The sequence below is a fragment of the Uloborus diversus genome, chromosome 7, assembly GCF_026930045.1.
Source record: "Uloborus diversus isolate 005 chromosome 7, Udiv.v.3.1, whole genome shotgun sequence".
In the NCBI taxonomy this organism is placed as follows: domain Eukaryota; kingdom Metazoa; phylum Arthropoda; class Arachnida; order Araneae; family Uloboridae; genus Uloborus; species Uloborus diversus.
In genome coordinates this window covers 143,089,364-143,117,146 of record NC_072737.1, presented here as the reverse complement: position 1 = coordinate 143,117,146, position 27,783 = coordinate 143,089,364, and the positions used below count along the sequence as shown (strand labels likewise).

Sequence of the window (27,783 nt, the reverse complement as noted above, 5' to 3'; positions counted from 1 at the left end):
AATGTTTAGTAATATTTCTTGTTATTATTGTGTTTCCTATGCACTATTGGTTATTATTTAATGTGTGTATTTGTGAACTTGTGATAGAAGTTTGGCACCCTTTCTGGGGATTGTACTGCCCGGGACGTGCAGTCCTTGGGAAGGGGGCAATGTTACAAATCCTGTAAATAGTAATTATTGTAGTAACGTAACCTGTAAATAGTTTCCCGTAATGAATATACAACCCCTATACAGATGGCTAAAGTATACAACCCCCCTATTTATTTTTTGTTCATTGATAAAATTTGATAACGGTCTACTATTTTCCAGAAGCGTTTGGAATATTTGAGAGATTTCTTTTCGGTGTGTATATAAACCGTTACGCTGGATTAAAAGTGGAGTTTCGATTGAGATTTCGAACTGAGAGCGTATTTGCTCTGTTTATAGCGAGGCATTTCGCTGTGTTGTTTTCGTATTTGGAAGTAAATACGTGTGTAACCGTTAAGTTTACGGTGTTGAGTGATATTTGCTTAATTGCTGATGATTAATTTAGCAGTTGTTAACGATTTCTCCTGTACATAGTGTAAATAAAGCTCCTGTGTTTTTATCAAGAACTGTGTCTTCATTTCAAGAAAGTGGAAGTCGCACTGAATCCGTTACAATAATATAATAATATAATCTTTTAGTAGAAAAATTGCATGAAATTTACTGTTTTTTGCCCATAACTTCTTTTCTAAAGGACAAATATGGTCAAACAAAGTAATGGGACCTAAGTTGAGCCATCCCCTATGCATTAAAAAAATAATCATCAAAATCGGTTCACTAGGTGAGATGCTGTGAGTGGACAAACAAAGAAAAAAAACATACATACGGTATGAACTGATAACCGCCTCCTTTTTGAAGTCGGTTAAAAAATAATTAGAACTTGATAAGTAATTTTTTTAAAAACGAAACCTTTCTAAAGTCAGCTCAGTTATAACACGTATTTAACTCTCAATGTAGCAGACATAAAAGAAAAATGAACTTGAAGCTTTAGCATGAGTCTCAAAAATGTAAGTTCTGCCTTTATCATAAGCAAGATAAAAGCAATTGTTATCTCTCTTTTTTACTTAACTCTTTATTGAGATAGCACTTTTATGATTTAGCACTTTTTTGAACAGAAAGTAGAGTCAAACCGGAAAGCGGTTCAGTGAAAAACGCATAGGGTTCTGTTTTCGGCATCAGAACAAATTTTCGCTAAAATGGAAGCGCATAGTGTTTTTGTTACTGGAGCAAACAGGGGTATAGGGCTGGAATTCGTCCGACAAATTGTTCGTCTACCGAAGCCACCCAGATATGTCATAGCGACATACAGATCTCGAGATAGCACGGAGGTAAGAGAGATGCAAACATTACATTGATATATTTTTTTTTATTATTTTAGTATTTTAGATAGTTTTGATTTACAGTAAATTCCCGTTCATTCGAACTAACCGGGACTGAAGGGGCGATTCTCGAAAAAATATCCCGTGCGTAAGCGAAGTTTTTTTTATTTTATTCAAGTAACTATTAAACTAGAAAGTCGCCAGTCAATGTATGACGGGTGAAAATTGCTTCTGCATTTGAATGAAGCCATTGCCTGTTTGGTGATATTTTGACAGTTGAAATTGTAACCCTAACTCCAGTGGATGAACCCTAAACTCCAGTAGGTAGCGTTTATTGTTGACCCTTTTTTCGTTTCTTCATTCCCCTGAAATGACACAGTCTCACCAGTAAAACAGTTAAGTGACCGGATCGAGTTCCGCCTTGTCACGATAAAGCCTTTCCCTGCATATAAAATAAACATTATCAAAACATATTATCAAATTATCATGACGTGGCGCGAGTTCCATTGTTGAAACAAGCGGGTTACTCGATCATCGGCTATTATTTATATGAGGATATGAGATTAATTGTCGTTATGCTTTGATAGTATATTAAAGCATGTATTATTCCCCAACAGCATTATTTTTTGAAGGCGTTGGTTAGCTGGAAAAAAAAAACTTGGCGTTACGCAAGGGACATTTTTTTTTTTTTTTTTTGAGAATCGCCCAAAGGCATTCCAAAAAATCGAAAATCTGGATTAATATGAGTAGAACGGTGTAATACTAATATGGGTATAATATTAATATAAATGGGTATAATATTAATATAAATGGGTATAATATTAATATGGGTAAAAGAGCAATGTTTTGTTTCAAAATTGAATGTAAATATTTATTGGAGATGGATAAATATACGAGGGTTATTTTTTTTTCAAGTTCCGATCGATCGCGAAATGAAGATCACAAAGACAATGGAAACTCTTTTATTTGGAATATGTACATACACCTTCCAACTACTTCTCGACATAGTCACCGCTACGATTAAAACATTTGTCGTAGCGTGGTGCCAATTTTTCGATACTCTCGTCATAGAAAGAAGCTGCCAAAGCTTTCAGTCAATTCTGTACGCTGATCTGTAGCTCGGCGTTCGGAGCCAAACGTTTGTCCTCCTGACCAGCGTTTCGTGTGACCAAAGAGATGGTAATCGGAAGACGCGCAAATCTGGGTTGAATGGAGTATGGTCAAACACTGTCCAGCAAAACTGCTACAAGAGATTTTTGGTTGAAGTAGCACTGTGTGGGTGCGCATTGTGGTGTAGAAGGACACTACCTGATGACAGCATTCCTCTAGGTTTGTTCTGAGTTGCCCTCCATTCCAGCATTCAGAAATCGAATTACAGCACGCACTTCACACTTGGCGGGAGATGCAATTGTTCGAGGCATGTTTCCTCGTTCACTGCGTTATCCGAAATAACCACAGAGACCAGATGCACTGCACAATCTTACTTGAGAGACTGTGCAACAAATCTACGCACAGCGTAATCGGCTTGAATTTCTGGTTTTCACTCCGCGATCGATCGGACCTTGAAAAAAAATAAACCTCTTATATATCTATTTCACATTATTTCTAAACTCAGAAATAAAAAAAAAATCTGCAATTTTATCTGGATTATCCAAAGGTCTGTATTTACGAGGGTCGAATAAACGAGGCTCCACTCTGCATTTACTTTCAAATACATAATAGATAATTTATTATTGTAAGTCAATAGGAACTTTTTGTTCATATGTCACTTAGCGCAGCTTTGACTCGGCATCTTGTTTGATCGAAGTTAAATGAAATCTACTGCAACTTCTTTTCTTCACATTATAAAATTCTTTGCGATTTATTTTTTGTTAGTTTTTGTATTTTAAACACCAGAATCATGCTTTTTTTTATTTCAGGAACTGGAAAAAATTAAAGATTCTTCTAAAGATAGCATGGTGTATATGGTTAAAATGGGTACGTAAATTCCAAATACACTATTTTGAGCTTTGAAAATCTAACAATGTAAAATGACAAATACATACCATGGTTAATATAGCTAGAAAAAAAATCAAAACGCTTTTCTGCGAATAATTCTTACATCCCATCTTAGTTCTCTACGTACTACCTTTCTGTTTCGGATATGGTAAAGATTTTTTAAACTAAATTTGTCTATCAAATTCTAAATTGGTCGAATTTCTTTTCTTCTCTCTATTTTTCGGTTTTCCTGAATGCGTACGGAAATAACTTTTTGTTGTCATTTATAAGCGACTAGCTGCGTTGCCCGGCTTTGCCCGGTCCACCTTGAAAATTAAAATTGTGTCAAGTAACGTACATTTAACAATCAGGCGTAAAAAATAAATTCAAAAAATATCATGATTTCCTTTCCAAACAATGACGACAATATTAAAATACTTTTAAGAAATTAAATCCAGAAAGATGGATTTAAAATGCGTAACCATGGAGACACAAAATGAAATAAGTTTAAGGAATTTAAATGCCAAAGAAAATGGTTCACAATTTGAATGGAATCGAGATTTCTTAAACTTGATTTAAAAAGGTTTGTAACTTTTTTTCCTTTCGAGATAAAAGCTTATTTTTTCGACCATAGGTCGAGTTAGATCTGGAGTAAAAAAGGTCGCTTTTTCCAATGATTTTTAAAAAGAAAGCTGTGGGACAATTCCTTCACTTTTTCTTGATTTATGTAATGAAGAAAGAAATGCCTAAATTTCAGCTAAGCCTCAAAAAATTCGAGCTAAAAACGCAAATAACTCCCGCCATAATAAAGTTAGAGCATTGAAACAAATTGCATAGGACGCGGAAAATTCTACCCTAACGATATGTAATATTACTATTTGCGAGTAATTTTTCACCCCCATATTTGGGAATTTATGTGAAAATTGGAAGTAAATTGGAATAAAAATAGAACTATTCATGGAGTTGTTTTCAAACTGTTCTGCAAACCGTTTCAGGACTTAAAGGAACAAACAGTGAAAATTTCAGCAAAATCGACCGGGTAGTTCTCGATTTTTGAAAGTTCAAACACACAGACGCTTTTTGCGGATTTCATTTTATACTATGTAGAGATAATATTTTGAAATAACGTAATGCTTTTCGTATGTGTTCATTGTTCACGCAGCCAATCTGTTATCGTTGCTTCTACATATAAATAAAGAAACGAATTAAATATTGAGCTCTGCGCTAATGGCATCAGTGAATGGCATTTAAGTCACTTGTGATATCATGTGCAGAATAGGGTGGGCCGAAAAAACTTTTTTTGGAAATCTGTTTTTGGATAGTGCGGAAAAGTTGCTATATGGACCCGTTATTACCCATAAAAAATTTCGCTAAATTTGTTTAATATTTAGCCGGCGCTATTTGACCTTGAAAAACTGAAAAAAAGGACAAAAATGCACTTTTTTCAAAAAAAAAAAAAAAAGAGGAGGGGGAGGCAAAAATAAAAGTTTGAAGCTAGTTTCAACAAACATTAGAAGTATCTGTCAGTGCATTAGTTGAAATCCTCAAAGATTTTTATACATTTCGTAGAATATCTAGCTACGCTCCTTTAAGACTGAAACATTGGAAAAATGAAAAAAAAAATTAAAAGTAGTTTCGAAATAAGTAAATACTGAAATGTTACGCAATACGTTACCTAGAAAAAACAGTGAAAATTCAATCAATTTCATGCGATATTTGTACGCCAATTTTAAAAAATGCACACACTCAAATAAAAAATAGTTACATAAGATGCTAATTTTTTAATCTTTGGTTCCAGTAGTTTCTTCGGGATAATAAACGGCGCTCAACTACTTCTATTATTCCTAAGATTATTTTATAACTATTTTATATATATTTGACAAATAGAGCCCTTGAGTATTAAAAAAAATGTGAATCCTCTGAAGTCCTTTAAACTGATTAATGAATTGAACGCAAGTATTCTTCTTTAAGAAATGCTGTAATTCTACACCTCCACACTGGGAGTTAAGCAATTAAAGGGGTCCTCTCTTGCGTCCAATGTCCACAATGAGTTGCCACTGAGGCATCTTATACTGGAATTGGACGGTTGCACAAAGTGGCCACATTCATATTCTGGAGCTATCGAACAACTTCTTAGAGATTGTAAAAAAATCCGGTGGTCAAATTTGATAAAATTGACTGTAATCTTCTGGTTTTGGACATGGAAGATATAAAAAATTTAAGTATTAACAACAATATTTGTATAGAATCTGTCTTGCCGTAAAAGATGGTCAGTTGTCCTTCAAGCGTGGCTGACAGTAGCCCAGGCAAACTCAGTCAGTCGAGCGCGATGGCTGACAACTGCAAACCATTTGTTACGCTTGTATATAGGCACTCCAACTCCATCAGAAAATCTTACAATACTTGTAAAGTATGTAATGTTAGTTTATGCTTCAATGTGGTTTGAAATAAAAATAAAACCGAACTGCCAGTACGGCGCCCAACATTTTTGGAAAATGATTTCTCTTGGAAGGCAGTTTCCAGACAACGTTAAGGAGATAATTTTCAAAGTTCTCTCAAGTAATGCATATTTCGCTCATCCTGAACAGCTACTGTTGACAATGTTGTTTGACTCAAGAAAATACATTCGGGAATTAGCTGTCTGAACTCTAGAAATAAGAAGACGAAGAGCTCGGATGGTGTACGATTTTTTGAGCGTCCTAAACTCAATTTTGAAGCCGTTGATTATGTTGATTTAGTTGATTGGGCAAACTGTGTTGTAACAGAGCCAACTCTTACAATGCATCTAAAAGACCAACAATGGAAAGAAATGTGCAAAGAACATTCTACAGAGTTTACTTTCGAGAAATTTCCCTGTCACACGCAAGCTGTGAAACGTTGTGTGAAACTAATAACCGAAGCTGCAATAAAAGTTCGTGGTGAAACTGCACGAGATGGATACATTCGTGCAAAACTTCATGCTAGGAAAGAACTTCCATCATTTGATAACAAGGGACAATATTATTCCAAAAAATAATATTCATTATGCTTGAGGTATTATAAATCAAATTTGAAGATTTCTTTTTTAAAATTTTATTATCTATATATGTAATTCTAGAAAATGTATGATACTATTGCGTGATAATAATTACTATGATTAAAAGTGCTATTTAATTAATCAATCTATGATTTAATTTTGAAAAATAATTTTCACATTGGTTTTTAAAGAAATTCAATATTTTTTCATTTTTCTCCAATTTTTGATGTCGGAAAGGAGCGGTTAAATGCTCATTAAAATCAATGAAACATTTTATGGGCTCGAACTGGCTCATTATATAACATTTTCGGTGCATTCCAGCAAAATATTTGGAATTTAGTTTTTTTAAAAAAATTTCGACAAAAATTCATTTTTCTCTTTTTTTACGGTTTTTCAATGTCAAATAGCGCCGGCTAGATATTTTTTAATATCCAAGAAATTTTTTGTGAGTGCTAACTAGCTCACTACGCAACTTTTGCGCGCTATCCAAAAATTGATTTCGAAAAAAAAAATTTTTCGGCTTATTTCGGCCCACCCTAGTGCAGAAGAGTAAAAAAGGAAATGAATCTACGCACCAATTAGAATAATTGTTAAACAAATCTAAACTTTGTCAAATTATTTAAAAAATGGTCAAATCCTATATGTTGCTTTTTCAGAAAAAAATAATTTCGGAAACGTTCCAGTAGATTGGACAATTTTACACTTTAACTTTAAATGTGACGTATTATCCAGCATTTTGATCAGCAATGAAAAACAACGATCAACACGAGCATTCAGCACAAGCATTCTTTTTTATAAATAAAGCAACATGTTTCAGTAGCTAATTAAACAAATTTCGACAAATCAAGAGCGACGTGATATAATCCCTTATAGAGACTTTTTTTTTCTTGAACCATCAGACACTATTTCAATTGACTTCAAGTTTGCAAGTACAAATGATGTATTACAAGAAAAGAAACATTTACCCTTACAAAATTTCACATTTTTAACCATCAGCATTTTTTACTTTTCAGGTTAGAATACTTTTTTATTTTCAAAATATTACAACCTGAAGAGGAAAATTGAAATTTTAGAACTTTACTATCTAAACCACCGATGATATGTACCTTTCAAAAATTCGGTTCATAGGCGGAAATGTTATGGACGTATCTATTAGTTAACAGGAGTGGTAGTTTGTTCGGTTAAGATATGCACTTTTGCTCTTTAATTATTTAGACACAGTTTTGTAAAAATGATAACTTTGCTAAGGAGATACATTTTTTTTTAATTCAAAACTATTAAACTGATCTATATTTTAACTACAAAAGCTGATTGATTAATTTTTTATAATAAAAAGATTTTGAGTTACTATTGCAATGGGGTCGTTTTCAAAATTTTAAAAGTATTTTTTTCAAAAAAGCATGCTTAAAAACATAGGATTTGACCATTTTTTGATAAATTTGTTTAAGTTGAATATTTTTAAAAAAATTACTTAAATCGGAGCGCTTTCATTGTTTACGGTTTCTGCCGATGACATCACAAATGATGAAATGCCATTCAGTGTTGCCATTTACAGTGCAAAATATTTAATTCGCATCTTTACTCACGTGTATTGGCAACGATATGGTTGATCACAATTTTGATTCGCTGCTTGATTATCATAACGTGGAAACGTAGTAGAAAGATGCGGCAAAGTGCATCATTTGTGACGTCATCAAGATCACGGCTTGTTTGAAAAATCGGACATTTAAAAAAATTAATTTAAAAAAAAAACTGTTGGGAAAAGAAAGTATTTTCTGGGTCCGTGTTATTATTATTATTATTTTTTTTGCTCATTGTATCCATTTCAATGACTAAAAGTAGTTCTTTTGACTGAACGAAACCACCCCATTCTTGGTTAAACCCATAATGTGAACTGATAACCTTGTTTTTACCATTTTTCAGACATTCTTCTACCACCGGCTTCCACCGGCTACCACACGGCCTTTTTTAAACAGCAATTTTAACTCTTTATATATTTTTTCTTTTTTTAAAAATTGGGTTGAAGTAGCCCCGCTCTGGGACTACCTTGCCCCACTTAGCAAATCCATTAGAAAAAGCTGTAAAACAGGGGGTGGTATAAAGAAGGACCAATGATTTTGAAAGAAAACTCAAAACGTACGTTGTAGTAAGCAAACCATTTATGGGGTCTAAGGACCTTTAACCTTTAAAATTTTCGATTTTATGGAAAAAATATATGTTATGCATATAGTTTAATTCTGAACAATTTGATACCTTATTTATTACTATAAGCCAAAAACTTTTTGAGTTATCGTTAAAATGCGTCAACTTTCCCCTTAGAGATTTATGTTAACAGCAGCTGTTTAAGCCTCTTTTTCTCAGGTGCCGGTTTCTTTGGTTTTCTCGTTTTGCGCGCATGATATCTCAGAAAGTTTCTTATATATTTCCGTAAAACTTTTAATGTATGTTTATCTGATTTATATTTATGACCTGAATCTATTTTTTTTTTTTTAATTATTCATTTATTTTTTTGAAATTTCATAAGTTAATATCGAAAATTTCCAAAATTTTGGACAAAAATATTTTTTTAAATATTAACTTTCATTATTAGTTGAAATTTAGGTTCAGATCATAAAAATATACCAGACAAACATGCATGAAAAGTTTTACGGAAATATGTAAGAAACTTTTTGAGATATCATGCGCGCAAAACGAGAAAACCGAGGAAATCCGCACCTGAGAAAAATAGGATTAAACAGCTGCTGTTAACATAAATCTCTATAGGGAAAGTTTACGCATTTTTACGATAACTTGAAAAGTTTTTGGCGTACGGTAATAAATGAGGTATCAAAATGTTCAAAATTAAATAATGCATAACATATATTTTTTCCAGAAAATAGAAAATTTTAAAGGTTAAAGGTCCTTAGACCAATTATATAAATTGCAAGTTATCTACGTAAATTAATATAAAATTAGCGTATATATAATAACATATTTTTAGGCAATCATAATTTCTCAAACAGAAATATAATATAACTACAGCTAAAACCAATTGAAATGCTCATTATTTAAACATCAGAAAGAATGAAAACTCCTCAATTTAATGGTTTGGGTGGATTTATTTTGTTTGGGTATTATATAATACCTGCTCTTCCTCCCACCCAGGCTTGTTTTGTGAACGATACTCTAATTTCGTTTTTAGAGTTGATGTACTTAAGTCAACATGGGTTGATGCCACTCTCTAAGGCATTTCTCCGGAATTAGTTGAATCAGGACACAATTGTAATTTTTCCTCTTAATAATCCGCATTATTTCCTACTTCAAATGGTTCTCTTACACTTTCGGACCCTTTTTATCCTTAGATCTGCAAATAAACGGGTATAAATAGTAACTAACCTGTTTATTTTAAAAGATTACAAACCTTACATAACATCATTCAGTAATGAAATGTGGTCTGGAGTTGCTTGATTGCCGGGTTCAAGTAACCCCATTTTAAGGCGACCAGTGCACTTTCACTAACTTACATTAGTTACAGTGTTAATTATTAAGCTATAACCTTAAAACTCTGTTGTTTCATTAAGAAATAGAATGCAAACATAAAACTATCTTTACCTTGATGATATCATATGTTTCCATTAACTTAAGTGTGAAAGTTTGCAGACACTAAAAACAACTGTTTAAACAACTTGCAATCAAAACCTCAATCAGAAAAATGCGGGAATAGCAGAAACTTTGTTTCATTCTCCAGCCTCCACCTAGTACTGCTACCTGCCATGGAGAAAGATTTTTAAGCCTATACATTGAGTTTTATGGGACCAGGACGCATTTCAAACACTTTTTTCTCATGAGTTCAAGTAGCCCCTGGAGGCTCAAGTAGTCCCCCTTTACGTTACACATCGAATCTTTCAAGGTGAACTTGCCATTTCACGCCAAATTTTTCTCAAAAAACACTTAACTCTGAAAATTATTTTGCAGTACCCGAAACTTTCACCTGTCGTTTAAGATTTTGCAATTTCTTTAGACATTGGTGGTGAGTATGTTGCAAAACTGATGTCTTAACTGTTTCAAACTTATATTTCAGATGTCACAAAAGTCAATGAAATACGGGCTGCTCGTAAAATTACCCAGGATTTGGTGGGAGAACAAGGATTGACTTTGCTAATAAACAACGCTGGTGTCGGAGCTGGACAATCATTTCCTAAATTAACAGAAGAAAATCTACAATACCACTATAAAATAAATACTGTGGGGCCAATTATGGTGTTACAGGTAATAAATCAGCACCCAAGTGTTTGCAAAAATTAAACTTTGGGGAGACATTTATACCTTGGGCCGTAATTATTTATTGCACAAACACAGATCAAGTGATTGATTCATAAGATTGAATCTGAAACGCACGGAATAACTAATCTATCATTCTAGTGGGATAAGTATTCGAACTGAAAATAATAAATTCTGTCATCAGAAGGCTTTAAAAATGTTTGTCCCAAGGTACCAGACATCTTTATCCTTAGGGCCATTACCCAAAAATAAGGTTTTTAACAGCAATGAGTGGAAAATAACTCACATCGGTATATTATAAAAGCAACCCTTTTAGCAAAAGCAAATAGAATTGTTTTATTACGTAAGTACCCGCACGGCTTTGACCGTAATAGAAAAATTAAAAGGTCTTTTGGTTCGCCTGTATATTTAAAAATATTGTATGGTGAATTTTCTCGCCAATTAGATTGTACCCATGTTTCGGTTCCTCGTTATGATAATTTCGTATCTCGCCAATTGGCTTGTGCCCATGTTTCCCTAACTTAATGCTAGGTCCCCTAACTTATTTTTAGGGAAATAATCTCCATTGAAAGATATTTCGAACAAAAAAAATTTGAAATTAGTGCGACCAATATTCACCGAGATATGACTCAGAACTCAGGAAGATATTCCAAGTTAAAGTTTTAAGGGACCATACAAAAGATGAGATTGGAACTTATCGCTTTTTCAGAAGAATGGCATTTCGTCAAAGTAAGAATAACAAGGTATTTATAATATTTTTTATTCCTATTCAAAAATAAATGCAAATGTTATGCCGTGAAACGCAAAAACACACGACAAAACCTCGAACAATTTGAAAAACCACACTCTATGCACAAGTATAGTTTTAAACACATGCTAACTGCTATATTATCCCCCAAAAGACGTTATTGATGGCGAGTGAAAAGTGGTGTAAGTCACAAAACACTGCGTTTCATATCTCGGTGAATATTAGTCGTACTAATTTCAAACTTTTTGTGTTGGAATTGTTTTTCAATGTTGATTATTTCCCTAAAAATAAGTTAGGGGCATAAGGCCCGTAAAAAAGTTAAATTTTGTATTTTTTGACTTTTGTTTTTCACTTCAAACTTTCAATATCTTAACTCTGCATGTGATTTTGAAAATTTTTGCAATTGGAAGTATACATCTAAGACTAACGGTTGCGAAAATAAAGGTCTTGCAGGTTAAAACGGAACACCCTGCATACAGTACAGCAAAAATGATATGTGTTTTTTCACAACAGAACTTAACATCCATAATGAAGAAAGCACAACTAATAAATAAATAAAAACAAAACCAACTAAGTTTAAATTTACACCTTTTCAAAAAAAAAAAATAGCTTGATGTATTTTTTTCCCTTTGAAAATACATGTTCCTGATAATCGCGAGTTTACTGTACATTCTGAAACTGCATTCCTTAAATTTACAACTATATCCAATAACAAATTATCATTACACTTTTATTTCATTATCATTTACTGTAAAACATTTTTTTTCTTTGAAGGAATTTTTACCATTACTTGAAAAAGCTGCATCATTCAACAAACGAATACCAGATTTAAGGATGTCGGTTTCGAGAGCAGCTGTGCTGAACATAAGCTCCCTCGCTGGCTGCATAACTAAAGCTGGAGAAAATGAGCTTGATCAATCCTTTCCCGGTTATAAGATAAGCAAAGTAAGAAACTATGCTATTGTTTTAATTCAAAAAAATTAAGTTGTCCACCTCAGCATTGTTGGCGTTCGTCTTTGGAAGGGTCTATTTCAAAATCGGTTCAAAACAAGAGAAACGAAGGTTGCTATAATTTTTTTTTCAGGAAGCTCAGTTGTTTGTTCACGAATAGAAATTAAGTTCAACTCAAAACTTCGCCAGAGATCGGAATTTCAGTTTCACCGATTCCTTTCTCTCCTTTAATACAAAAGCTCACGTTTCTTTGCGTTGAAAAAGGTGTTCCTTGTAACACTGAAACACATGTCCGCAGTCGTTAGCAATCAAGGGCGCTTAAATGCAAAGTTTTAGGGGGGGTTGGCTCAAATTTTTTTCCAATGGTTTAGCAGAATATTTTCCCTATGGAAACCGATTTCAGTACAGATTAGAGATATTAAAATTTGACATTTTTAATAACTTATTCATTAATGGCTGGAAATAAAATTTTTATACATTTTTTCAAAGAAAAGAGCACTAAAAGCACGGAAGTTCTCATTTCTAAGAGGCTGGGGGGGGACTTGAGCCCTCACTTGCCCTTGTTTGCTATTTTTGTGCATCAAAACGTTGGTTGATTGTTTCATTTAATTTTCGAGCACAAAGGTATTTATTCGTTTATAAAACTACGTTAATATGCAACACTTTGCACGAAACTGCAGACGGGGTACAAGGACAGGGCCGTCCGAAGGGGGGGGGGGAGGCGAGCGGGGCAATCGCCCCGGTCGCCACTAAATGAGGGGGCGCCGCAAGGCGCCCCTAATCGTACAAAATGCCCCGATCGTATTAAATGAGGGGCGACTTGCGGCTCCCCCTCATTTCGTGTATCAAAGATACACAAAATACAGAATCATTGCAATGATTCTCTATTTTTTTTCCTAGGGCACGAAAATATTCCTATCTCTGAGTCTTCGAAACATCAGTTTCCTTTGTATCATTGAAGAAGATACAATTTATGAGAGTATAACTGATTAGAATAAAACAAAAGGCACTCCTCCTTTGTCCAGCTCCCACCAAATTAGCTTGAGTTCTGCCCTGCGTGCAGTGACGTAACCAGAAAAAAAAATAATTATAATAGTAATTCGAATTTTGACATCTTGATTTCAAATTATGTTTTTCGCAATCACGAGTGTGTTTGTGTATGGGAGGTATGAGTGTTTGTGTGTGGGTTGTATGTATATATGTGTGTAGGCATATGTGTTTGTGTCTGAGTTCTGGCATAAGTGTGTGGGTAGTTGTGTATATGAATGTGTGTGTGTGTGGGGGGGGGGGGGTATGTGTATGTATGTGTAGGCGTATGTGTTTGTATCTGTGTGCAAGCATGAATATGTGGGTAGTTGTGTGTATGTGTTTGTGTATGTATGTGTGTATATGCGTTTGTGTGTGTGAGCACACAGTGTGTGCGTGGAGTTGTGTATGTATGCGCGTATGTGTAGGACATGGATGCAACCTGCGGACGGCTTTTGCTATAGGAGCAGTATCGTGAGGACCCGGTCGACGGTGATGGTGCGGAGGGTGGCAGTGGGAAAATAAAATGATAGGACGCCAAAAAACAGTCAAGTGAGAACAATAAGCAATCGTGATTGCTCAAAAAAAAAAAAAAAAATCTAATAGGAAGGGGGGAGGGGGGGAGGGGAATGTCCGGACAAAATGTTGAAACTTATAGTTTTGAAAACGCAATTTTAGCCTTTAAAACGCGATTATGGGCCATATTCATTGACGTAAGGGTAAGGAAGGAAGCTCAGAGACTGTTTCCAATAAATTCTTATTTTAAATAGATGGAAATCAATTCCTTCTCCCTCCTGCAGTTTCCAAAATTGAAGTTTCAAAACGCAACTTTAGACGAACCTTGAAGATTTTATAAATAGGAAGATCTGGAGCTTTACCTGGAAAATTTTTCAAAGTCATGGATCAAAACATTTAAGCATTACATTTTGGGGTTTTTTTGACATGTTTTACATTAATGTTTTACATCACAAATATTCCACTTACATTTTTTGTAAGTGTCGTTTAAAAAACCCATTACTTGTGATGTTAAAGAAAGGTGGCATAGAGACTCGTGCACGAATCTTTTCTTAAACTCAAGTCTTTAAAAGCTATTGTAATGCCATACTTTGTAATATTAGGGCCAGTAATTTTTCGAAATTAGAGCTCCAAAAGCGCAATTCTGAGCGATTTTCGATGTTCTTGAGTATTTGTGGGCTTTCCCCTAAAACTTTTAAATATTTGATGCAAAAAAATGACATCTTTGTTTTTAACGTATGTATATGAAAGCGGGTACAAGTAAAACCAAAAAACTCTTGAAAAGAATCATTGGATGAGTGCAGATCGAAATTTAATTTTGATGGAATTTACTTCAATAAATACATTTTATATTTATAATCAGCAAATTATTTATTCATGTTCTCAATTTGTTCAATATGAGTAATTAATTCAGTTTTCATTGGTTGTTTTTTATTTAATGAGATAACATTTTACTAGATAAATATTTGGATTTTTAACCTTTTCATTTTTCGAAAAGTTTTTGATATATTAAAGTTTCACAAATATTAGAAACAGATTCATTGCTTGCGTTCAAATTTGTATTAGCCATAGCCCTCTGATTGTTATGTTCATTAATATGTAAAAAATTCAAGCATGATGCGTTCACGCTTATGTTATAACTAACTTGATTTTTCTGTGTATAAAGGGGGGGGGGGGAGGAGGGCGCCAGGAAACTTTCGCCCCCGGCGCCGTCAACTCTTCGAACAAGGGTCATTCTACGAAAAAGTCAACCGCACGTGATGGTTCATGTAGAGTAATAATTTCAAAGGTTGGTAAGTAATAATTTTAAAGGGTAATGACGAAATTTTTTGCATAGGACATCACACATAAATTTGTAATTTGTTAAGTGGAAAAAAAAATGTTGATTAGTATTTTTAAGAATTATTTTTAATGAGAATATGAGTTGTCACGTGTGGGACAAAATGACAGTTTTCCGTAGAATGGCACTATAGTAGGATTTTTGAAATTTTAGTCCGAACCAGAACTAACAGTCATAAATTCAAAAATGTGAGACAATAATAAAAATTTATTCCTAAAGACAGCATTGTATGTGCGTGAATGAAGAACGGCAACACATTTCATTAATAAATGACTATTAACCAATTTACCCGTATGTATTTTTAAAAACAAAAAAGAAAGAAATAAATCCATCTAATTATCTTTAATCTGAAAATGAAATAGTACAATGCTTGGCAACACTGCAGAGCCAAAACAAAAAAAAAAAAAAAAAAAAAAAAAAAAACTTTCAAAACGCTTCCGGCACCGTTCTTGCTGATAACTATATGTAAAATGACTCCCTGATTTAAAACATGACAGAAGCGCTGCCATGAAAGCACTGTGCTTCATTTTCGTAACTTTAGTCCTAGAGTGAAACATGTATAAGTTGACCACTTGCGGTGCAGTACTTTGGTGGTCAACTTAGATAGGTGGTTCAACTTATAAAGGGTAGTAATGCTTTTTTTTGTCTTTTCTTGCACCATGTATTCATTTTTTGACTAATTGACACTTACTCTTTCTGTTCAACTCACTTTTATTGTTTAAGATTACTTTGAAACAATAATTAAAAATCTTGTTCAAATATTCCCCCCCCCCTCTCGTTTTTTACTATACCAGACACTAGTTTTAGAAATTTCATATGTATCAGGTAATTTTCTCTGCCTTTGTCTCTTTTCATTTAATTTTAATATTTCATACTTTTTATCAATCTCAATTTCAACTAACTTTCTTTTAGAAGCGATTTTATGAAAAACATATAACACAAAGAGCAACAAGCTGGACTCTCCTATTTCATAAAGGCAGTTGAAAATGAAAATGTCCTTTTTCTCAATTCTTTGCACCAGAAATAAGTAAGTTTGCTCTTTAGCGCAATTCTAGTGTTGCCACAAAATTTTGCAACTGGAAGAAAAAACTTCGTAATTTTCTACTGATAACTGTTTTTCTGGAACAGAGACTACAAAGGCTATTTTAAATAGAACAAAAAAAGCAAAACAAATTTGAAGAATAAAGAGCAGCATTAGCTTTTTGCTGCTGGTTTTATCTAGTTGGTAAAATGCTGGTCTAGCATCAATGTATTAAAATTATTCTAGGAAAGCTATAAAAAAAAAAAATAAAATAAAATAATTTGCTTAATGGGGAAAAAAAAAAAAAAAAAAACAAGTGGTCAACTTACAAAGGGTTTTTTACAATACTCCAAACCAAATTTGGTGTACATTTGTGGTCAAGATAGAGAGGTGGTCAAGTTACAGAGGTTTTCCTTCATTATATAAGATGGTACTAATTCCGTTCCCGACTAAAGTGGTCAACATAGGCAGGTGGTGAACTTACAAGGGTGGTCAACTTACAGGTTTTACTGTATATCTTTTAGATTCATAAATGCTAGGGCGGGTTCGAAAAAAAGTTTTTTTTTTTTTTCGGAGCCCGAAAGAGTAGAAAAATGGCCAATTGTTACAAGAAGAAAACACGCTTTAAAAAAAAGTTCACATTTATTTTACAATGATAAAAATAATTTCTCATTCATTGACCTTCATAGATGCAGTCAAATGTCAAAAATCCGTACGTCAAAAAATCGAAACATCAAAAAAAAAAAAAAAAAAAGAACGTACATATGGAAAATATAAAATTACTACAAGCATAAACAGAAGTTACCTGTATCACGAATCAAGGGTCCTTTCGATTTTCTAAGACGGGCAAGATCTTGCAGGTACCGCTCGCAAAATATAAATTAAACGTTTCCTTCTGTCTTTCGAAAAGTATCCGAACAGCAATTATTTTGGGTTTGTCTTGTCGTATGTGGCAGTACGCTACTCATGCGCGGATACAAGGGGAGGGTGATGGAAGTCATGACCCCCCTTCCCACCAACCCATCGGCAATATTATTCATTCACATTATGTTCAAATACTTTGGAATAAAATGTAAAAATGTAAACTGTTGCAGAAATCTTTTCAATCAATACATCTTACTAATGAACCGAATTATTTACATGTATACGTGCTAAATGTAGCGTTGCCACCGTTATTTTCTTGCGCTGCGCAATTTAAAGGGGAACTAGTTAGAACTACTATACATGAAGCAAGTAATTCTACTTTTTACATATTGCGCAGTTTGTGTGCATGTTTGTTTCTCTAGAACAGGTGAGATTTATTATTTAATATTTTAATTTACATTATTGATTAGATAAAAACGCATACACTTAGCCGTGTGCATGGAATTTTCACTGCCGTGAAAATTCTAACACTTTGGTTTCTTGATCTTACTTTTCGATCTAACACTTTAGTTACTTGAAAAAATTGAGTATGAATGTTTTCTATTTTAGCAACAAACTGATTTTTATGACACTAGGAGGCTCCACCCCCTGCTCGTTCGTGCTCACCAACCTTCGAAGATTGCATCGCAATCTTAATTAATTCGCAAAGATTTAAATCGTCTATTATAAAGAATCAGAATGAAAAAAAATCGTTATTGGTTCCATTTTGAACAAAATGAAAATTCCCCTTCCCTCCACTAGAAAATCAGAATTTAAAAAAGAGCTCCTTTTTAAAACGAAACTCCGCTCCTAACCGAAGACGAAAAGAATTTTATAGAACTATGTATAACCCAGATATTTATTATATTAAAAAAGGCCCTTTGAAAAGCACCCCTTTCTGAGGTTCCAAACTGACTTGTACCAACTTGCTCATTTATAGGTGTTTCGGATCTATTGAGCATTGCAAAATGGCCGTTTTGTGCGCTCGAAAAATCGATTTTAAATTTGCGGTTTCTAGTAACTGCTCTTTAGCTTTGGGCTTGAATTGAGTTGAACCTAGGACTTTTCTCTCACATAGAAACCCTTAAATCTGTTGTTCTAATTAATTGAGAAAGTTAACATGCTTGTGTGGGTAATTTTCATTCCTTTAATTGGCAATTTACGTGAAATTTTACCTAAAAAATTAATTATAAAAAAAATATTTCGGAGTTTAAAATGGGTTTAAAACCCCAGGTGCAAACACTGGGGGCTCGAAATTGTTTTGTACAAAATTGCAAGCCTGTCGGTGCTGTGGGGACGCACGACCACCACAGACTCCTTTCGCAATTTCTTTGACGTTATTTTTTTAATACTACATAGAGATATCTCAATATGCAGTTATTGAAATATAAATTATAATTTTTTAGATTGTTTTTATCAGCTTCTTTTAAAACTAGTTTTATGTTTTCCAAGCTGTTAAATGGCATTTAAATTATCTATTAATTGGTAGGTGTACACTTCACAAAACAATATTTAAAAATACATAGGTTTCTTTATTCAATTGGGGATTATTGAAGTTATCAAAGATTTATCACTATAGAATGTTCAAACGTGTTTTCTATTGAGGTTTCTATAGAATACGCCATAAAGTGTGTAGAAAATGCATCGCAATAATAAAATTTTCCATAAGGCTTTCTATAGAATCCTATAGAATTATGTCACGAGTTTCTATAGGCTGTAGGATTTTTTAAAGATTATAAGGTTTTCGATAGAAAATTTTCTTATAGAACTTATAAAATAGCGGGCCACAATTTTACAAACGGTATTTTCTCAGGTATTTTTGAAAATTTGAACACCATATGGTTCCAAATAGTTTGTTGAGTTTTGATGTTCTACTGTGTATGTGATCCTTATCTAAGTAGCGTGCGGTAACCAGTTGCACCAATGAGGCTTGAATGTGATATTTTGATATATTTTATATATTTTAGTAGGGAGTAAATAAAACCTTTATCTACACCTCATTTTAAATCCCTATTGCTATTTAGAGCTCTTATGAGCTTTTTGACAATTCTGTGTGACACTTTCGTTTCATACTATAAAACATAATTAACAACAATCACTGAAAGTATCCATCTGTACTACTAACAATTCATTCTACACGAGTAAGTATCCCAAAAATTTATGAGCTAACAATAAATTGAAATTTTGCTATGTGATTAATTTTGAAGAGATTTAAACAACTGATAAAAGTGATGAACATTTCTTTACAGGAAGGCGAAAAAAAAAAAAAAAAAAACATTTTTATGACTCGAACGATACAATGACTTTTCTTTACAAATGGCCGAAGTTACATCTTTTGAAAAATGCAGGTAATTTCAAATGAATTCCGGTGCTAATATTTCGTAAAGAACTCGGTGAAATGGAAAACAAAGCCAATTACATTAATATCATATCTAATACTTAGTTTTCTGCTTAACAGATGGCAGCAGTGTCTATTAGGGTCAATCATCGTCCTATGGAACAAAAAAAAAAGTTTCCGATTTCCATCGGGCAGGGCAAGAAAAAGGTGCCAAATAACATTTTATGGTTACATATAAAATTTTATTCGATAAGGAGTACATTTTCTGCCCCCGGATTGAGTTTAAAAAACCCGTATTTAAGGGAAAAATCTATTTTCATTAAAAAACTGAAAAAGAAAATTACAAATATGTTTAACTGTATTATTAACTGTTGTCCAAGTATTAATTATTTATTTACAAAAACGTTTATGATAATCATATTAAAAATATTCAACTTAAAATAGCATGAAAGTCCTTCTTACTATCTGGTATTGGCATAAGTTTCCGGGACTCCAGTTGGTACTTTATAAAAGCTTCTCTTTTTAATTGCACAATGTAGTTGAAGCTTATGTCGATTTTAATTGTCCTTCCACAAAAGTGCCCATCCTCAAAGGGTGATAACGCCCCTCGCCCCCCAATTCTGGAAAGTACCCCTCAGAATGAGAGCCACCCCCCTCAAAAATGAGGTCAAAAACCTGTAAAATCAGCCCTCTTAAAAATTTTAATGCCGCAGTCTGCGCCATGAACCCCCCTGGTGGGCACCTTTGCCTTAGCCTATGTGTATGGTATGACAGCACAGTAAACAGTTCTTTTTTTGCCTGAAACGAACAGTTGACTATCTTCTTCAGAGATTGATTTCAGTATTGGTGGATCAGACTCATTTTTTCCAGTCATTCAGTCATTGATAGCAATGTAAGAATCTGCATCAAACTTTTAACAAAAGAATGTGAAAAATTTTGTCTTTTGAGCAATGATGTTCCCATCAATTTTTTTGAAGGTATACTCTCAGTAATCCACTATGCACAATATGTGTATTCGATCATAGGCGTTCAAAAGACGTTGATTTGTCAAGTGTTAAGAAAAAAAAAGAAAAAAAAATGAAAAAAAATAGAACCGACTTCAAAATTGCTCTAAAAAGTGAAAAATAATTTTATTCTTTAAACACCATCGATAATACTTTTAAACATAATTTTTGAAGTTGGCGCAAAAACGATCGATAAAATCATTCACAGCCATAACTCAACTACAAGTATAAATTTAACCAGGTCCAGTTTCTTCACTACCACATGCATTACGCATTGATGGCAGCATATTTGAGTAACGATATAAATGTTTCGTTCCTAACTTTTGGATGATTTTTTGATAAAAATATGAACGAAGCATGGTTACAATGGATTTTACTTTTTGTTTTTGCGCCAACTTCAAAAATTATGTTTAAAAGTATTATCGATGGTGTTTAAATAATAAAATTATTTTTCACTTTTTAGAGCAATTTTGAAGTCGGTTCTATTTTTTTTTCAAAATTTTTTTACTTCATTCTTTTTAGTGTAAATGTAGATTTTTCAGTAAAAGTAAGAAGTTACCTAGTAAGAAGTTCGGCTCTATATCACTGTATTGCTTTAGAAAAGCCTTTATTCAAAATTATCATTACAATTACTATTAATGTTACTGTTATATGGCACCAAACTTTTATAACAATGAGTTTCATATTATCGCGTAGATGAAGATAGCGAAGACAATGTGAAAGCCAAATGAAGCGAATACTCGTTAGTCTCAACTCGAGATCTTTATTCAGAACCACGAATGAACGTTATATCTCCTTATATACAACTTGAGAAAGTGCTGGAACTTTCCAGACTTGGAAAGATACAGAAATGAATAGAACATTCGAGAAAATATGGAAAACAGTAGAAACGAAATTTTAGTAAAATTCACTTTGTCCTAGTCGGGATTTGAACCCGGGTCGCTCGTGTGGGAGGCGACAATTCTACCACTGAGCCACCGTTATCCGCGGATGAAAAGTGCGAACTTCGCTACAGTATCATTTAATAGGGAAATTGCATAAAAATTACTGTTTTTTGCCCATAACTTTTTTTATAAAGAACAAATATGGTCAAACAAAGAAACGGGACCTAAGTTGAGTCATCCCCTATCCATTAAAAAAAGAATCATCAAAATCGGTTCACTAGGTGAGACGCTATGAGTGGACAAACAAACAAACAAAAAAAAAAAACATACATACGGTATGAACTGATAACCGCCTCCTTTTTGAAGTCGGTTAAAAAAATAAGATTGCTGGTGGAAAAATCTTGTTGACATGAAAAAATATATTTTTGCTTTTGGAAAATTTAAAAATACGATGATAGAATCTGAATTATAATTGAAAATTTTCGAAGTTTGAGAGTATCCGCTATGTATCAAAAAAATGTTTGAGGGTATACGGCGTATATGGAGTATACCCTATGCCCCTATGGTAACACCCCTGCTTTTGAGAGTCAATTTTGCTGAACACGACGAGCTTTTAAAATGCAACGGGCTACCAATCACGGATGTGCTACTCCAAGTCTCAGCATTGCAATAAATATTTTTTTAGGATATGCAAACACACTGCTTCTTTGGATTACGGGATCTATTTTACACTTCAACTCAGAGTGGATAAATGTCTAGCTGCAGTGATTTTGAACAACTGCCGAGTCAACCTGCACATAAAGGGTAGTTATAGATAGCAAACCAGATTGGGACATAAACTTTGACGACTTATATTGCAAGAACTATTAAATTTTCAGAAGGAGATTCTACTGAAACACACAAACGTAGAATTCGATTAGCACGAGTTAGCCATAGAACACGAGACATTTTTCTAGACTTCGGCTCTTGCCAGGGCAGGTTGTCGTGCTATTTTGCGTTTCCGACGATGCATGTTTTTTTCAATAATTTCTGAAGTGGTGGGGTAAAGAACTGCTGAAGCAATAGCTACTCCAGCCCTGTATGATACTTTGTATCTATCCCATGCTCGTGAAAGCAAATTCAAGTCCACTGTATTGCTTGTTGTAATAAATTTATCGATATAAGCGTTTGTAGTTTGAAGCTTGTAAAGGTCCCTTGAATTCATCCTCACTGTTCCTATCCGATAGAAGAGATGCGATAAAGCAAAGATAAAGTATAACTGTCTTCATTTTCTTCTTGTGGCTGAAGCTGCGATTTCTCTCCCTCTCTCATGTTTTTTTTTTTTTTTTTTTTTTGTTCCCGGACAAATGTAGTCGTTAATATCTTTTTATTTGCAGGATGAAGTGTCAAATAGCAATTTACTAGCTTGGTGATGATGAATGAAAAATGATTCTGATTATTTTCTTAGTTATTTTCGATTAGGATTTCAAAAGACTGCTGCTGCATTTCAAGTTTTAGCACCTCTTACTCATTTATGTTGCACGGTAGGCAGGAAGCGTATGATCAAATTCACACATTTCAGCCAATACTAACACTTAAAATGGCGAGTGTGAATTTAAATCAGGTGCAAATTGAAAGTTCTATCACTTTTTCCTGTAAACGAAGTAACATTTATTATTATTGCAGTCTTACATGGAACGTGGAAGGGTGGATGGTAAGGAAATAAAAACTTCAAACTCAATCCGGAGGCAAAAAGACTTATCAGAATGGAATAAAATTTCACACATGTTAGTTTGAGACCATTTAGCACCTTTTTAATCCTCTGCCCCTTAACATTTCGATTTTTTTTTGACCCACTCTAGTGTCTATGCAACTACGTATAAAACGTTCCTGCGTGAAAAATAAATATCGTTACTGAAAAGCTGAAAAGTATAATGATACAACTTGCCAAATTTGCAGGAATCGTCAATCGGATGTTTCGAGGTGACATGAAACATTATTTTCAATGCAAAAGAGTGAGGCATAGAGATGAAAAGACAAGTTTACATTTTTGCATTGGAAAAGGTGGATCCTTATAGTGACGTTCGTTCACGTTAATATTAATACAGTACAACCTCTCAATAAGGGACACTAAGGAGACCAGACAATTTGTCACTTAAATAGAGGTGTCCCTTCTTCGGAGGTAGGTGAAATTCATGCATGTCTTGCAAACCCAGAATAATTTCATAATAAACATAAACTAATATAACATTGAAGAATAAGATTTAAGATATATTTCTTATAAATGTACCAAACAAAATTCAGAATTATTCAAACTTAAATATATATATATATATATATATATATATATATATATATATATATATATATATATATATATATATATATATATATATATATATATATATACACACATTAGGGTGGTGCTTATTTTTGAAGTTGCAGATATTTTACGCGACGTCCCCTCAATTTGTTCCACTTTACAAATAAATGATCCTTGCAAAATTTAAAGTCCCCTAGGGCCTTCTTTTTTGAGTTTCGATGAAAAAATTGCGGATTTTCTCATTTTTACGTAAAAATATTCTAACGTTTTATATTTAAAGTAATTTTGAACCTCAATAGGTGCTGCTACTTCCAGATCAACCATTCTCTCACTTTCATTTTGTAAAATTTAACATATTACAGAGAATAAAATGTACACCAATGGCCTTGAATCAAGCGTACCGCTATTCTGCGCTTGTTCCAACCAAGCGGCAGCCGAACGTTTCTTCCCAAGGATGGACACAAAGGATTCTATAGTCCATTAATGAATGACCTAGGCCATTAATGAACGATCTTTGACAACAACAAATTGCCTCCTCCAGGCTTTGCGGGTGTTGATTTACAGAATTCCCTGTGTATGTAATAGGTGTGTCAAATAGAGTCGCAAGGTTTCAATGCTATAAATATAAGTAATTGAAATTATATATTAATTCGCTATTCTTTAGTTATAAATACACCTAAATGCTTATGCAATTTTTAATTTTTAAAATATAAATTTCGAAAAATCCTCTATTACTGCTAACATAAAAATATACTGTATTTTCCATAGCTAAAATATAAATTAAAAAAAATATCCAGATCGGAACAATGTAGAAATCTATACTTTAATTTTCTTCTATTTAAGTACATAGTCCTTTATTATCATCAAATTCTTGCGATTCACAAGATTTAGAGACCGAAATGGGTATCTATCCTAACCTGTTGAACTTTTGCTTTCTACAGCTGGTCTACCACAATGCAAAAAAGCTATACAACTATTGATATCTGCTCGCCTTTCATCACCATTAGACGAATGCCATATTAGGGATAAAGATGTTGTTCATTTATTTACAGCCTACGTAGATGCAGTAAATTTAAATCCAAATGACCTAATGATCAATCGTACATTCCTTAAGAGAGCAAAAGAAAATCTCCGAGAAGTAAAATTAAATTTCATGAATTTAAATTTAGATTTTGTAGTTATTCACTGGGATACAAAGCTACATCCAGATGTAACTGTAAAAAGAACTCCGACTGGATTACCGTGATAGCTTCAGGTCCTAATATTGAACGCTGCTCGAAATTCCTTAGATATTTCTTCAATTGTATATGATATCTTAGATAATAGGTCTTTATTGCTAACTGTTCTAGCTATAGTGTTTGATACAACGACTTGCAATACCAACCGTATAAATTGTGCATGCAAGCATGCAATTTTTTAGTTCAAACACTGAACGGTGATATATTACATTTGGATTGCCATCATCATGCACTTGAAATCGTACTTCAGAGTGTGTCCTTAAAGAAGTTCTCGCCTTTCTTAGTTCTAAATCAGATATTCAATTATTTAAGCGCTTCAAAATTTTGTTGAAAGATCTCCATCATTCAAAACCTATAACATTTCAATCAAGTACACATACCATTTAAATTCTAAAAGACGAAGTGGATGACATATTATTGTTCGTAAAAAGCGGAATTGAGAAAGATTACAGAGAATTCTCATAACTTGTAATAATATTTCCTGGGTGAATTTCCTCCTACAGGGATATGTTTTCGGCAACCTGGAGCTTATCCCTGTGTCACATGGGTGGCAAAAGGAATTTTTGTTCTAAAATTTTTATATTTAGGAAACAATTTAAATTGACCTTACATGAAAAGAATGACCTTCAATGCTGTTTTACAAAGCTGTTTTACAATTAAATGCTGTATGAAGATATGGTTTCGAGCAGCAACCCAATCGAGGCTCCTTTGAATAATATAATATTTCTGAAAAACTGGCACTGACGAAATGACGACAAACATGCAGCAGAAGCAGTGATTAGAAAATTCATGAATCACTTATGGTATTTAGGGGATAAACTAGTAGCTTTGTCCGTATTGGATGAAGGAATTAACTTTGAAGATAAGAAAAGACTAGTCCAAAAAATGCTTGTGATAAGGAAGACGTGTCTGATGACTATTTAACAAATTTCAGATAACAGTAGACGATTTAGAATACTTTCTTAGTAAAGAACTTCCTCTTTATAAAATCAATTACGACTCAATAAAATTGTTTGATAAGTTGCAAATGCTAAAAGATTTTTTCCTATTTGATCCTGATTCACAGCAAAATGTTTAAGCAATTTAAAAGGAAGAGAGATTATTAAAATACTGAAAATTGTGAATGATACAACTGAAAGAGGAGCACACACACACACACACACACACACACACACACACACACACATATATATATATATATATATATATATATATATGCATACACATTGCAATAAAATAATTATTTACAAAAGCACAGCTGGGGAAATTAAATGTTTCTAAATTTGTGACATCTTCTACGCTACTGCTTGTTAAATTGAGGGGTCATTGAGCACCTTCTTAAAATTTAAGTAAGAAGCTAAAACTTTTACAGCATAATACTATTAGTAAATCTTTAAAAAAAAAAATGGTGGATGTCCTGGACTAGCTGAAAAAAAGTTTTTTTGAAGCACCCTAAGGTACATCTACAAAGGTACTGGGAATAGAAAAAGTGTTTCTTACATAGAGGTGTCCCTTATTTAGAGGTGTCCCACATTAAAAATAATGAATCATTTTAAAATTAATTTGCCCGTAGTTCATTTTTGCACTGTGCGCTATCGACTGTTAACTCTTTTCCTTTTTTAGGCAGGTCTGAATATGGCAATGAGGGTGATTGCTGCATCGGTCAAGGAGCATGGAATTTTGGTCATCAACATGTGTCCTGGATATGTAAAAACTGACCTAACAACAGGTAGAGGATCATTGGAACCTCACGAAAGTATCCAAACCATGTTGGAAACATTACCCAAATTGGATGAAGAACATCATGGATCTTTTGTGGACAGATTAGGGAACATTTACCCCTTTTGAAGGATCAAACTGAATGCTGATAATGCAACATGCCATGACTTGGAATCTTACATTTTAATCTTCTGAGTTTATTGAAGACTATTTTAATCTTCTATGTCCCTGACTTCTGTCTTACTGTTGTTGCCTATTGCAAAATATAAACTCAATAGCTGACATTCTCAGACAGAAAAAAAAAAACAAACAAACTAAAATTAAAAATTAAAAAAAAACCCAACTGAGTTGCAAATGTAGAACTATGAGGGAAAATTGAAAATCCTTTTAAAAGCTTTATACTATTAAAATCAGTTACAAGTATTTTACTTGTTAACAAATAGAAACAGGTAACAGATAAAAATTTTAAATCATTGCGTTTAATTTCCTTGTCGCCAACAACGAATTCGGTTACCAATCGCGTAAATAATAGCTTAGCCGTATTTAAAATTTGCTTTAAAAAAGCCCTATAATTCGAATTCTATGTAACACGGAAGTTCCAAACACATTCTATCAGACGCAGGAAAAAATTTTGGTACTAAATTTTAAAAATTAAAATATGTTTTCTCTGCAAAAATTAAAAAAAAAAAAAAAAAAAACTTTTAAATGTTTTTAAGTAATATCTTTGTTAATTAATGTCATCGGGAGACGCAACCTAGCTAAGAACACTCTCGATCAACTCTCCTTTCGAACTTTTTTTTTTCAAAATCGGTCCATCCGTTTAGAAAAAAACGCATCGGTCCATCCGCTAGAGTGCCACAGACAGATACACAGACACACACACACACACATAGACGCATCAAACTTATAACCCCCTTTCTTTGTGTGTCGGGGGTTAAACAAACAAAACAAAACACCATTCTACTACAAAAATGAACGTTAGTTAAGACTACTAACACCAGCCTGTAAAGTTAATCTAACAGCATAGAAACAATACAACACGCAATGGATATCGCATTTTTCCCTGGAATACTACATGTAGTTCTGTCTTATCCCTGGCTTAGGGGAGGTATCTAAGTGCCACATTAGATGACACAGTTATTCTTCTTACACGACACTCGAAAATAACTTTTTTCTATAATATTGTTCACAGTATGTC

At 33.4% G+C, this 27,783-nt stretch overlaps 1 protein-coding gene across 2 annotated transcripts; it reads left to right on the top strand.

The window, feature by feature from the left end:
* Positions 1–1,143: 1,143 nt before the first annotated feature.
* LOC129226450 (C-factor-like) lies at positions 1,144–27,172 on the top strand. 2 transcript variants are annotated; one of them, XM_054861055.1, is made up of 5 exons: positions 1,144–1,352; positions 3,263–3,320; positions 10,397–10,584; positions 12,119–12,289; positions 26,490–27,172. In XM_054861055.1, exons 1-5 carry the CDS (start codon positions 1,221–1,223, stop codon positions 26,712–26,714), a joined length of 774 nt encoding a protein of 257 aa, XP_054717030.1. In that variant the 5' UTR covers positions 1,144–1,220; the 3' UTR covers positions 26,715–27,172. The 2 variants fall into 2 exon arrangements, with proteins under 2 accessions (XP_054717030.1, XP_054717031.1); XM_054861056.1 differs by having other exon boundaries at positions 26,494–26,596.
* Positions 27,173–27,783: the final 611 nt, after the last annotated feature.